The 12,634-nt window shown below is 32.7% G+C and overlaps 2 protein-coding genes across 2 annotated transcripts; both read right to left on the bottom strand.

The window, feature by feature from the left end:
• Positions 1 to 3,268: 3,268 nt before the first annotated feature.
• LOC107062157 (probable tyrosine-protein phosphatase At1g05000) lies at positions 3,269 to 3,805 on the bottom strand. The gene is made up of 2 exons (XM_015312494.1): positions 3,666 to 3,805; positions 3,269 to 3,569 (listed from the first exon to the last, which is right to left on the bottom strand). The coding sequence occupies exons 1-2, from the start codon at positions 3,803 to 3,805 to the stop codon at positions 3,269 to 3,271; spliced, it is 441 nt and encodes a 146-aa protein (XP_015167980.1).
• A 181-nt stretch (positions 3,806 to 3,986) lies between these two features.
• LOC102588383 (phosphoinositide phospholipase C 2-like) lies at positions 3,987 to 9,220 on the bottom strand. Its single transcript, NM_001288471.1, is given in 9 exon segments — positions 3,987 to 4,509; positions 4,626 to 4,712; positions 4,810 to 4,962; positions 6,067 to 6,184; positions 6,904 to 7,127; positions 7,228 to 7,458; positions 7,539 to 7,674; positions 7,867 to 8,063; positions 8,881 to 9,220. Coding segments are annotated over 9 exon segments (1,758 nt in total). The 5' UTR covers positions 9,199 to 9,220; the 3' UTR covers positions 3,987 to 4,215.
• Between the last annotated feature and the right edge of the window lie 3,414 nt (positions 9,221 to 12,634).

The following is a 12,634-nucleotide window of genomic DNA, read 5'->3' as shown; positions in this document are numbered from 1 at the left end:
GAAAAAGGAGAAGGAAAGAGACCATGGTGAACTGTCATAATTAGTGAACAAATGTAAGTTTTACTATCTGACAGTATGGAGTACTGACCACAACAAGGAACATGCCCAGAAGTGAAGGACGGAAACGAGCGGAATCAATGATCCAATTACTTTACTTAATTATTTTGAAATATGAACTTATAAAACTTATACTATGTCTAATAAGGTATTAAAAGTTAGAGATTAAAAGTGCATCACTTTATCAAAGAATTTGGTCTAATATAATAGTGCTCCATTAAAAAGAAATAAGATTACTTTAAACCTAAATCTAAAGATATGGACTATTCTGGCCTTTTTTCTATGATATAGAATCAATCTTTTCAAGTTGATAATAAAGATCTTTAAAAAAAAAAAAAGTGAATGATTAGATGGCAATTAGGACAGGCACCGCATGCAATATGCCTAGCACGTTATCGATGTTTTTGTTAACACAATTAAGACTGAATATAAAGCTTTACATACCAAAGAAAGTCGTAATAGAGCGGTGAGTATTTCTTTATTTGTAACTCAAAAATTTAGATTCAAATCTTGTTGGATATAAATTTCCATTCATTCGGAAGTGCATTTTACCCATTATAAGACTTTCTGGCTCAAATTCTAATTTAGTTGAACCTTAACATAAATATCAAATACCGAATAAGAAACTAAAAAATAGAACATGAATTCTATTTTGCTCGAATTAAAATTGCAGTCATTATTCAAAGCATCTTGAAATAAAGGAGGAGAAAAATGGAAATCATATATAGTACTAGCATTTAGTTATTTTTCCAATTCTATTTTCATGAGTTGATACATAATTCTAGTATTATACTCCCTCCGTCCCATTTTATATGTCACCTTCGGATTTCAAGAGTCAAACAAGTCTATTTTTTACCGTAAATTTTTCATAGATCTTTTAAACATTTTGAATTATCAATTATTGTGACTCATAGTACTTTTTACGTAGTTTACAAATATATAAATTTCATTCCAAAAAAATTGAAGATTCCATGCGCAAATTACCGGTCAAACTTAAACTGTTTGACTCTCAAAACATAAAAGGTGTCATATAAATTGGGACAGAGGGAGTAATATAATACTCAATTAACCACTGCACCTCAAAGTGTCTACCTATAGGAATTATATATCAAAAGTATAGGCCATTGTTAGCACTAATTTTATAATAAACAATTTTCACATATAGCAAACATAAAAATCATATTTGTATGTTTTGTATGTTATAGCTATAGTTTGCATAATTGCGCTTCATAGCAAATTTTAGGTTTGCTATGGAGCTTTTTGATTTGTATAATTCGCTACAAACGTCCAATTTTTATACAAATTGTTCAGTTTTGTATAAAATTCATTTATACATTGTAATTTGTATAATAAGATTTGTATTTGTATAATTATAAGTGTATAGGACTAAAATATATGTATTTGTATTTGTATATACACTTTTCTCTCGCTTTATACAAACACAAACACATTTTTATACCGAAATGTATAAAGTGGCTAATTGTATACCAAAAATGGCTAATTGTATACCGAATCAGATGGCAAAAAATAGAAGATATTTGCTGCGAATTACAATTAAAATAAACTATGGCTATAGCATTTAATTTGAATTAATAATTTGTTATTTCATACAATTTTCCCTTTTATAATCCCTTTTTTGATGTTGTTTTTTAATCTTATGTCCGGCACTCACGTCCGATTAATTTGAATTTGCGTTCCATTTTGGGATAAAACGCTCTCTATTAAAGACAACTCTATTTCCAAGGTTCAAACATGAGACGTCTAATTAAGAATTAACAAGTACTTACCACCCCACCAAAACCTAATTTTATAATCCTTTTATCTTCATATTTACTAAGCAAACCAAAATACTCTCCAATCTCCATGACTCTTTTGTTGGCAAAGTACAAAATATAAGGCAAGAATTTTGTCCTCTAATACTTTGCTTTTACACTTGTGAGTTCCTTATTTATGCTTCATTTTTTTAATTTTCTAAGAAATGAATAAATACTAGCTCTTGTTTCAAGTATCTTAGGTCATAATCCAAGGATATATATGGAAGATCAACGATGATGTCACACATCGTACGTATTAAAGCGAGTGGATGAAATGGAGGTTCAATCTGGGGTATTGTGCGATAAGAATGTGTCTCAAAGGCTTAAGTTCTATAGGATGATGGTTACACCAAATTTGTTGTATATATGGGGTAGAGTGTTGACCATTCAAGAATGCACACATTTAAAAGATGAATATAGAGAGATGAAGATGCTCAAATGTTTGGGCATACTGATATGATTAGGAATGAAGTTATACTTGGCAAGCTGAGAGTGAAGACATTATGAGCGAAGCGAAATTGAGATGTATTGTGCATTAGGGGTGTGCATTCGGTTTTTCGGTTTGGTTTTACACTATTCGGTTTGGATTTTTGGTTTTTGGTTTTGTAAAAGTGTAACCCCATCCGATCCAAAATAAATTTGGTTTGGTTTGGTTTTCCTCTATTCGGTTCGGCTTTTTTCGGTTTGGTTATTCAGTTATGTCAATAATTAATAACATATATAACCAAAGTAATAATATTTAATCCCTTAAATATTCTTTCTAATATAAATCATAAGTAAAACTTAAAACACAATACTTATAAGTATACCTATTATAGATATAATTCAAACATAAATATATATATATATATATATATAATTCGGTTTTTTTCGGTTTTTCGGTTTTTATATTTTAAAATCCGAAACCAAACCAAAAAAATAAAGTAATTTATTAATCCAAAACCAATCCGAAAAACCAAAAAACCAATCCAAATAAAAATTCGGTTTGATTTGGTTTGGTTATTCGGTTTAATCCGAATAGTGCACACCCCTATTGTGCATGCATGTGAAGAGGAGGTGTGTGGATGCGCCAACACAGAGGTGTAAGAGGTTGACTGTCACATGAAATAGGAGAGGTATAGATAAGCTAACAAAAAATTAAGGGAGGTAATTAGACAAGATATGACACAACTTCAACTTAATGGGGATATGACTCTAGACAAAAATATATGGAGGTCGAATATTAGGATAGAACTTAGAAGATTAGTAGATAGACGAGTATTGTCGCACTTTATGTTGGAGAGGGATGTGCGGAGCATTAGTAGTATTATTTAGTAAACACATAAATTAAAACGAAAAGAATAACACTTTCACATAAAATGAGATAGAAGAAATCCGACCAAAACGATATTTTAACATTACAACAAGTATTTGAAATACTCAAACAATATTTGCACATCAAAACTCTCCAAAATTTTCAAGTCAGTTTCTCTCCATTTTGCTCCAGCAAAATGCTTGAACTCTTCTTCAACCACAACATCCAAACACCAGTTCTGCAATTTCCTCCTCAAGCATCCAACGACACAACCAGTTCGATGTTTCCCTCTCTTGCAATGTACTAAAACCGGGTGATTTCTCTCATCAGTTATCACTCTCAAACCATCCATTATAATTTCACTTCTGCTTGACATAGTTGATGCATCCTTTGTTCCATCGATACTGAATTGGTAAAGCTTTATGTTGTTAATTCAATGTTTTCTTATGGGTGGTAAGGTGTCGTGCATAAGTATATGATTAGAACGAAGACTGAGTGACTGGAGAAAAGTGAAATTAGAAGGATGAGGGAATCCAGATCTATATATGTAGTTATTTTCCACTGCAGAGAAGTTTGTTGGTGGTAGCTGTACTAACAGATCATCATCACCTTCTTCTTTCAAATCTACAATCATACTCATATTTCTAGATATTTTAATTTCGAAAACAATCTCTCTGCATCCCGAGATAGGGTAAGGATGTTAGTACACTGGATATGTAGGATTAGTAAATTTTGATTTATATCCAAACATATATTGTTTTAATAAAACCAAGGCTTAGACAAACGAGAATACAAACCATAATGGAAATGGGAAAAGTTTTCCAAACACACATATATTTACACCTTAGCATATAATACATAATATTTGAATGATTTTACAAAAAATATTTGCACACATTTTACCACAAACCTATTTACATCTCTGGGCACATAATATCAACAAAGATACAGAACGTACCACAAAATACACAGAAGCAAGCTTGCAAATCATGGCAAAATCCTTATTTCCACAAACAGAATAAAACAAAACAAGACAAGACAAACTCACAATTAGATAAATTCGAAACGCAAAAGTAGCTTGACAGAGTTGTATTTCTCTCCCTTGCGGCTGTGAAGTGGTACTGCTCGGATACCTTGTCTTAGTTCTGAAACAGGCAAACAAGTTTGTCCAGCAAAATCATCTTTTTCAGACATATCATACTCATGAACTTCCACGCGGAGTAGAGCCAATTCAGGAACTGTTAATGGGAATTCAAACTGTTCATCCCAAGTTGGTATCCAATTGTCCTCAAGAGTCTTTGTTTTCTTCATTACAATATCAGCATCTACTCCAGCAATTCCTATCTGTATACATCCAAACCCGAAGTGTATTGAGGGATGATTATCGCAAATACAGAACTTAAACAAGTAAATCGACCAAATAATAATGATAATAATGAAAGTTAAGTATATCCATCTACCCTTGCGTAGAAGTCTGGAGGAGAGTATGCATCAAAGTGTGTGTGTTCGAAGTCATAATACCACCCTTCACCCATAAATACGGTGACCTGCTTAATTCAAGAAGCGTTGGATTATTTGCATCAACATGATCAAACCTTACATAATCCAATAAGGTGAGCTATAAAACTAGATACCCTCAAGTACCTTCAATGTAGTTTTGACTGGCAAATTTGCTTCAGGATCGAAGACCTCATTGTTGGGACCTGCTTTCAATAGTATATCTGGTTTCTTAACATATCCACAACCACCATTGCCTCTGAACATACCATGCATTAACCAAAGTGATCTTCCATAGCCCTGCCACAAAACTCTTGTTTATGCATTTTCCTTGGGAAGACTATGACAAGCGAATTGATAAAGAAAACGGTATTGGGAACAATTAAAGTCATATAGTGAATCAAATGTGATAGAGTAGAACTTAGAACAAATAACCCACCGTCCAAGGAAGTGACCTTTTTAACTATTTTGCTTTGCTTAAAGGGGTATTTGGCGTAGGCACGCCCGGGGGGTAATATTACATAGTCACACCAGCCTTTGAGCTCTCCCTTGATTACTACATATTGTTACTCCTCATCCAAGTTCATTTCCAGACAAATCATATAAAATATACTCCCTCCGTTTCAAAAAGAATGGCCTCATTTCCTTCTTAGTTTGTTTCAAAAAGAATGACCCCTTTCCTTTTTTGGAAACACTTTAACTTCAACTTTCCACATGGCATGTTTAAGGCCACAAGATTAAAGGACATTTTGGTACATTTAACATAACTTTAATCTAGAACCACAAGATTTAAAAGTCTTCTTTCTTTTCTTAAACTCCGTTCCAAGTCAAACTAGGATATTCTTTTTGAAACGGAGGGAGTAATAGATCTGAGGCTTCGATTCAAACAACAACATACTAAAGGTAATCCCACAAGTGGGGTCTGGGGAGAGTAGGATGTACACAGATTTTACCCCTACCTTTGTGGAGTAGAGAGGTTGTTTCAATTATTGGAATCAGGGCACGTATGCAAGGGTGAAGAAAGCTTCAAATATATTCTAATGTAATATGTGTCAGATGTTCAAAATAATCACAAGTGTAAAGTAGTCCCAGGATTTATTTGCATGCTTGGGGGGGATAGGTAACTGGGTTCTGATAGGTATTTATGATTGCTATGTCCTTCACCTTGAGAAAACAGAACAAAGATTAACAGTCCACTCATTTCCTCTAAATCAATGTTACATCATGAAGGGAAAGCCACATGTAAATCTTGTAATCATGAATGTAATATCAGCAATGGTTTAATCAAGAAAAGGGTCACTGAGATCAAACAAACGCAAAGAAGAAAAGATCAACTTTGCATTATGATTTTCTCTTATGAATGCTACCACTTTTGCTTTCCAGGGATGAAAAGAGAAGATTAACCTGCATATTGAATGCCACCATTTGAGCTCCATGTGTCCATGCGTTGAAAGGATTGTAATTGGATGAGTCAAAACGTATGCCCTTTGGGTATATTCTCAGAATGTTCCTCTGAGTGAACCTGTAAGCATACCATAATTATGCACATACAGTCTATTACATGTACATGGCATGAATAAATTGGTAAAATCTTAGAAGGCATACACACGACTGCTGTAGATCAATTACATGAAATGTTATGACAAGTAAATCTGCTACAATATTCCAGAATTTTGAAGTATCACATGAGTTGGATTGTGTCATTTGAAAATCCTTCGATCACACATGACAAACAAGAACACCAACAACAATGACGATGACATCTCAACAGCTAGTTGTGGTTGAAAAATCCAATGTCCATTTCGCTCCATTTGCACTTGTTTCATTCCAATAATCAGTAATATGGGGTTCTTTAACACTAGAGGTTCTCACGTTTACTACGGGCATACAAATCTCTAATATGAATAAAAAAATCCTTGCAAATAAAGAAGGTAATGTAAGTGTACCAGTATGACTAAACCTTAATCTCAACTATTATGTATGTCTATATAGATCTTTTGTTTCAATTGTGTATTATTATTTTTTTGATGTGTCCACTTGGATTCAGAGAGATTTTAGGTCATTTAATACGCTTCCTTCACATGTACATTTTTGTCTAGCTTGTCATTGAACCTAAACATCTACACTGATTGCTACATTTTAGGCCTCCCTCGTTTGATCACATAAAACAAAGCTAAGTCGTCTTTTCAAGTTCTTGCTCATTCAAGCTAAATCGTTTGATGGAGCAAATTAATACTATACCTGATAATTTCTTTCCCATGAGTAACTACAGCCTTTCCAAGTTCTTGCTCACTCAAGCTAAGTCGTCTTACTTTATCAGGATCAACCCTCAGCCAATCAGACAGTCCACCTTTCCCCTTTCCAGCATGAATGGCAATTAAACGCTTGTATTCTGGTGCTGTATTTTGCTGCGAGGTGGGATCTTCTTCATCAGAATCGTCAGCTTCACCTTCATCAGAGTCATCCTGCTTGGAACAGTGACAGAATGTGGCAAAAATATAGTTTAATTAAAGAAACTCACATACTCAAATGGGCCAAACTAATTAGTAATGCATTTTATTACACCTTATCATTGTATCTGGCTTTAATGTCTGAAACTTCCCTTCCCCAAGCTTCTGTATCAGTTTGATCCGTTCCTTTCGTTGCACCTGTTTCATTAACTTCCTTTGCCTGAAGGTACTCTTTGGGTGGCTTAGTTGATATCAGAACACGTCTTTTCAGTGATTCTGGGGATGGAAACTCTTTCAAACATGAATCGGAAGAAAAAAGCATATCTCCAAATGTTTGAGTAATCATCTATTATTTTTCCACAAAAGCATAATTAGGATCAATAAAGATCATAAGTCGTATCATATCCAGAATATGAACATACACACCTCTGCTGTTTTTGCCTGAAGATCTGTAGTTAGATGATCTTCAAGTGTTATTACTACAGGATACTCAGAAACAGTAAAAGCATGTTCCTTGATAGACTTCAAACATTTGATGAGCGCAACTGGAGTGGTCAACGTTCTGTATGAAAAAAGTACACTTACAAACTACAAGAAGAATGAGAAGTACAAGGACAATAGAGAGAACTCTATAATAGAGGCATGTGTTTAGGTGACTCAAAAATTCATGAGAAGTATGACATGAAATTCAAATTCCAATGCTAGTCCGGGTAGAAACATAACACAGCTAAGCTTAATAGAAACAATTACATACCCTCCATGAAGAACTTCCACATCATCTTTAGCGGAATTTGGCCATATATCCAATTCAATCACTCTTACACCTCTGTGCAGGGCCTGTATTATGGGGACATCACTACAATCACTACTCAACTGATTCCCAGTTAAATAAGAATTGTGGCCTGTGTATATGAAGTAATGAGACAAAGGCGCATTCATATCTTGGTGAATCTGAAAAACAAAAGAAAAGGAGAGTTATTACTGAAAAGAATACATCAAATATACTAGTAATTCATATGTCTATTGCATTCTTTTAACTAAGAACATGTCCAAAACATATAGCTCACTTACTACAAACCTCCACAAGTAAATTAAAAAGCATTCCATACAGGTCAAATCACCCGACAATCAAATATAAAAGCTTTTGTGATTCAATCCCATGTATTTGTGTTAAAAATTTTATTTTTAATATGTATAAATAATCTATTCAGAATCCAATAAGCAAAAAGAATTATGATCCAGAACCCAGAAACTAAAACTTCTGACTCCGCCTCTGAATCTGCTAGTTACTATAATTTATATACAAGACTCCTCTTTAGGACCTTATAATTCTAAACAGGTCATGTTGATAAAAAGGAAATTAAAAAGAAAAAAGTTTAAACATTAGGCATTTTGGTGCATTATACCTTGAAATTTGACTTTAGATCAATTTCCAATGCTTGGTCATATAAATTACTACTAAATAGTGTATAAGGCATGGGCGGAGCAACCTTCCCTTCGCCGGAAAAGGAGTGTACAAATGTTAAATGTTTGCTATTATGAGTGTATATTTAGTTTTGCACACCGTTTACCCATCTGAGAACAAAAAAATTGCACACTATTCGTCAAATTCCTAGCTTCATCAAAATCAATCACACGAAAATGTTTTTCAGAACAACATTTTCTGATATATCAAACACACAAACAAAATCTCAATTGCGTACTACTAAAAAATCAAAATTCAAAGCAACGCGAGCAAATCGAAACAAATTGAGCAGCAGTATCTTACCCCAAGCTTAGAATTAAGAGGAGGATTGATATCAGCAAAGAGATATTTGAAGAACGCATCAAGATGAAGACCTCTCCGATGAAAAATATTGAGGATCTTAAGATCATGAAGATTATTCATAATAGCATGAGCATCCTCTAAAGTAGCGTTTTCCTCCTTTTGAACCTCAATTAAAAACCGATGAAGATTCTCCACGCTCATCACTCCATTATCGGAGTACCGATTGAACAAATTCTTCACATCTGCCGGAGCCTCGGCGGCGAGTACCCGGAACCGTCGCCGGAAACAGAAACAGACTCTGTAAGACTGTTTGGACATTGTTGAAAAAAAGGAGGTAAAACGGAAAATGGATAACGGAGAGGATGAATTTTAGAAGAGAAATGATAATTATATATTTATTTATTTATGTGAAGTAAAACGGTTTTTCATTATTGCTTGGGAAGAAGGGAAGGTACAAAAGTTTCTTTTTTTGGTGGTTAATTTAGTACGCGTATCAAATGAGTTTGCATGATGGAAGCGAACTTTGTGGATTTAAGGGTGTGTTCGATACGACGGAAAATTATTTTCGTGAAAGATATTTTATCAAATGATATAAATAAATAATATTTGATTGAATTTAATAGATTTTATTCAAATAGTGTAAAATTCAGAACATGTAAGACGGAAGGGGTGGCGGTGGGGGATGAGAGCTATAGGGTGTGTTAAATGTGTGAAAGGCACAATTACACTATGCTTGGATAGTTATTACGTATTATTTCATAATGTATCATGTTGTGTCGTTTTGTATTGTATTGTTCTAATGAATATAGTGTTTGAATATATTGTATCGTTCTTCAATGTTACATATTCATAATTTGAATAATAAACGTACAATAGAAGTAGGGTCCAGGGTAGAGCCACTATGAAAAGGTAGGATAAAAGATAAAATAGAATTATTAAATAATAAGTAAAGATAAAATGAAAAGAAAATATTAAGACAACGACGCGATCACACCAAATCGATCGATACAATATAATTTAAATAACAATCAAAATAAATATTATATTTAAATTAAAAATACAATACAATATAGCGGTAACAACATCCAAACAAAGTGTTGATATGAAATATCACTTGTGAAACATAATTTTCTTATTTTCATTTGATAAGTCATTTTTCTCAATTTTAAGTAACTTATTATCATGAGAAAATATATTTTTCAAATTTCTTTTTACTAACTAATAAAAAAAATGACATATCGAAATACCATACACCCTAGATATTTTCGTTGAGTTCTAGACATGTTGGACCCCACAAGTCTAATTTGGCTTTATTTTGGTTAATAAATGATTAGAACATAGAAGTATATTTTCCAAGGGATAATATTTTTTCTAAGAGGGGAAAATATGGTACATGTGTATCCAGGGTACAAATGTATACCCTCAAAGTAGATGGTGATTAGGGTGTGTTTGTGAGGAAAATGTGTTTATATTTATTTTTGTCGATTTGGTGCGTAAACAAAAAATATCATCCTAAAAAATATTTATATATAATTTAAACAGTTATGAGAGAGTTGGGGTGAAGATGGAGATGGAGGTGGGGCAGGGATGAGGGCTTATGTGGGTGACAGTGTCACGGTGAAGATGAAATTTAGATGAGAAGGACAAAATCATTATAAAATATCACATGTGGAAATTATTTTCAATCTTTCCTAAGAAATAAATATTTTTTTCTTTTTTAATAAACTTATTTTCTTAGTTACGAAAACCAATTTTTAAATCCTTTTGACTAATCAAAAATGAGAAAATTAGAAATATCGAACATGTGCTTAATACGAAAGAGAGAGAGAGAGGACGGAAACTATCCAAATTTGTACATGAAAAATAAAGTATGTATCTAGGATTTTTTAATTATTTTTCATCCAGTATTCGATATCTATATTAGAGTCCGACTAAAACATGTATCTAGAATTTATTGTTTCTATCTTTGGTTGCTCTGTATTGATTGGCTTGCAACCAAAAGTCATACAAGCTTTAAGTGTCAATGTAATAAGTAATTAACCAATAGCTATTTAATTAGATCTGATGATTTATTACCAATAATATAATAACATGTAGAGATTTGGTACAAATTAACCACACCAAATATATACCCCACTTCTTTTTTTGATTGTTGTTGACAAGGGAATTAGTAGTGCATTTTTTGGGGGGAATATAATGTAATGCAAATTACATAGGAGTCACAAATTGTATGAGATAAATTTCATTCGACAAGTAAAATTGAAAAAATATACAAGGATTTCAAACCTGAAACTCTCAATTTAAGAGATTACTTGCACAACCAATTCGACCAAGCAAGGTTCAATATAGCTCTTGAGGTGAGAAAGTCATCAATTTCACTGATTTTTAAGACCAAATCTATATAGCCTCTATCGCTTTTAAAGAGACACTAACTACCGACTTATTTACGTTAATGTCCCCTTTTTAGTTATTATTTTGATTTTATTTTATTTTATTTAGACTGTGATCAAAATATTTATGGTAATATACACTCAATTTTGGGAATTATTCCTTGGAATTTCCTGCAAACGGGGGAAAAACCAAGAATAAAAAAGAGAAGAATTGATCAGAAAAATGAAATACTTAAAAAACGAAATTGTTTTTGCTTAGGAATAAGGAAAGGTATAATGGATTTGGTTGTTAATTTGTTACAACTTAAAAAAATATAAAAATTGAACATTTAATAGTAGAATAATTTAACTTATAATAAGAGATTACTTATCAATGTTATCATTAATGTAGATTATTATTTAATTTTATATATACTAATTTATATGAAAACAAATGAGGCCTTAATAGCCTCAGTTCTAAAAAGGCTTTCAAATTTTCAGGTAGGGTTGGATTGGGTTTGACCTCACGGAACAAGTTCATTTTGACTGTTTTCTCCATCTAGAAATAGCACTCGTAACTTACGATTTTATATCAAACATTTTTTCTATTTGATGATAGATGATTAGATAACGAAAGTAACATTTCAAAACAATTTCTTATTTATTAATGTTGCTTTATTTTTATTTTCGCATGACACCTGAATTTTTCGATCATAACAAAGGATTAAGATTTGTACTTAGAATTACCAATTTTTCAAATGATTATGATGAAAAAGAACTATTATGACAATTTGATATGAATACCTAATTTTGAGGCCCATTTATTCACAACAAGAAAGTGCCCAACTTATAAGTTTAAAATTCTAACATAATCAAATCGATTAATCTGAAATCCAACAGTAAGAAACCGAACCAAACCGTGTTATGTGACAGGTTGAACCCTAATCAGAGTTCTCGGAATTCAAGTAGAATTACCCCGACATCACCAGCAACGAAGTGACGGCCCACTTCGTTGCATCAGCAAGTTGGCAGGCCCAAATAGAAAGTACGGCCCATATAACAGCCCTAGGGAAATACTCAATCATATTTTGAATTGGCCCAACTTTGAATTTTTGCTGGTTACAAAACTATTTCATATATAGGGAAAATTGTATATAATAGCAAATTATTAATCCAAATTAAATGCTATAAATATAGTTTGATTTAATTGTACCTCATAGTAAACTGTTGTTATTTCACCTCTCTCCCGGTGAATCTCGCTCGCCACTCTCGTTCTCTCCCTCGCCTCTCTCGTTTTTTATACAAACGCAAGTGTATAAAGTGCGTTTGTGTTTGTATAAAGCGAGAGAAAATTGTATATATACATATATTTTCGTTCCCCTCTC

The sequence above is a fragment of the Solanum tuberosum genome, unplaced genomic scaffold (assembly GCF_000226075.1).
Source record: "Solanum tuberosum cultivar DM 1-3 516 R44 unplaced genomic scaffold, SolTub_3.0 scf00202, whole genome shotgun sequence".
NCBI classification, from domain to species: Eukaryota; Viridiplantae; Streptophyta; class Magnoliopsida; order Solanales; family Solanaceae; genus Solanum; species Solanum tuberosum.
This window is presented reverse-complemented; position numbering and strand designations above follow the sequence as displayed.

Coding starts and splice junctions, on each gene's coding strand:
- LOC107062157 (XM_015312494.1), bottom strand. CDS start 3,805: ATGAGTATGATTGTAGATTTGAAAGAAGAAGGTGATGATGATCTGTTA. Junction 3,570..3,665: donor TCTAATTTCACTTTTCTCCA/GTCACTCAGTCT, acceptor TTACCAATTCAG/TATCGATGGAACAAAGGATG.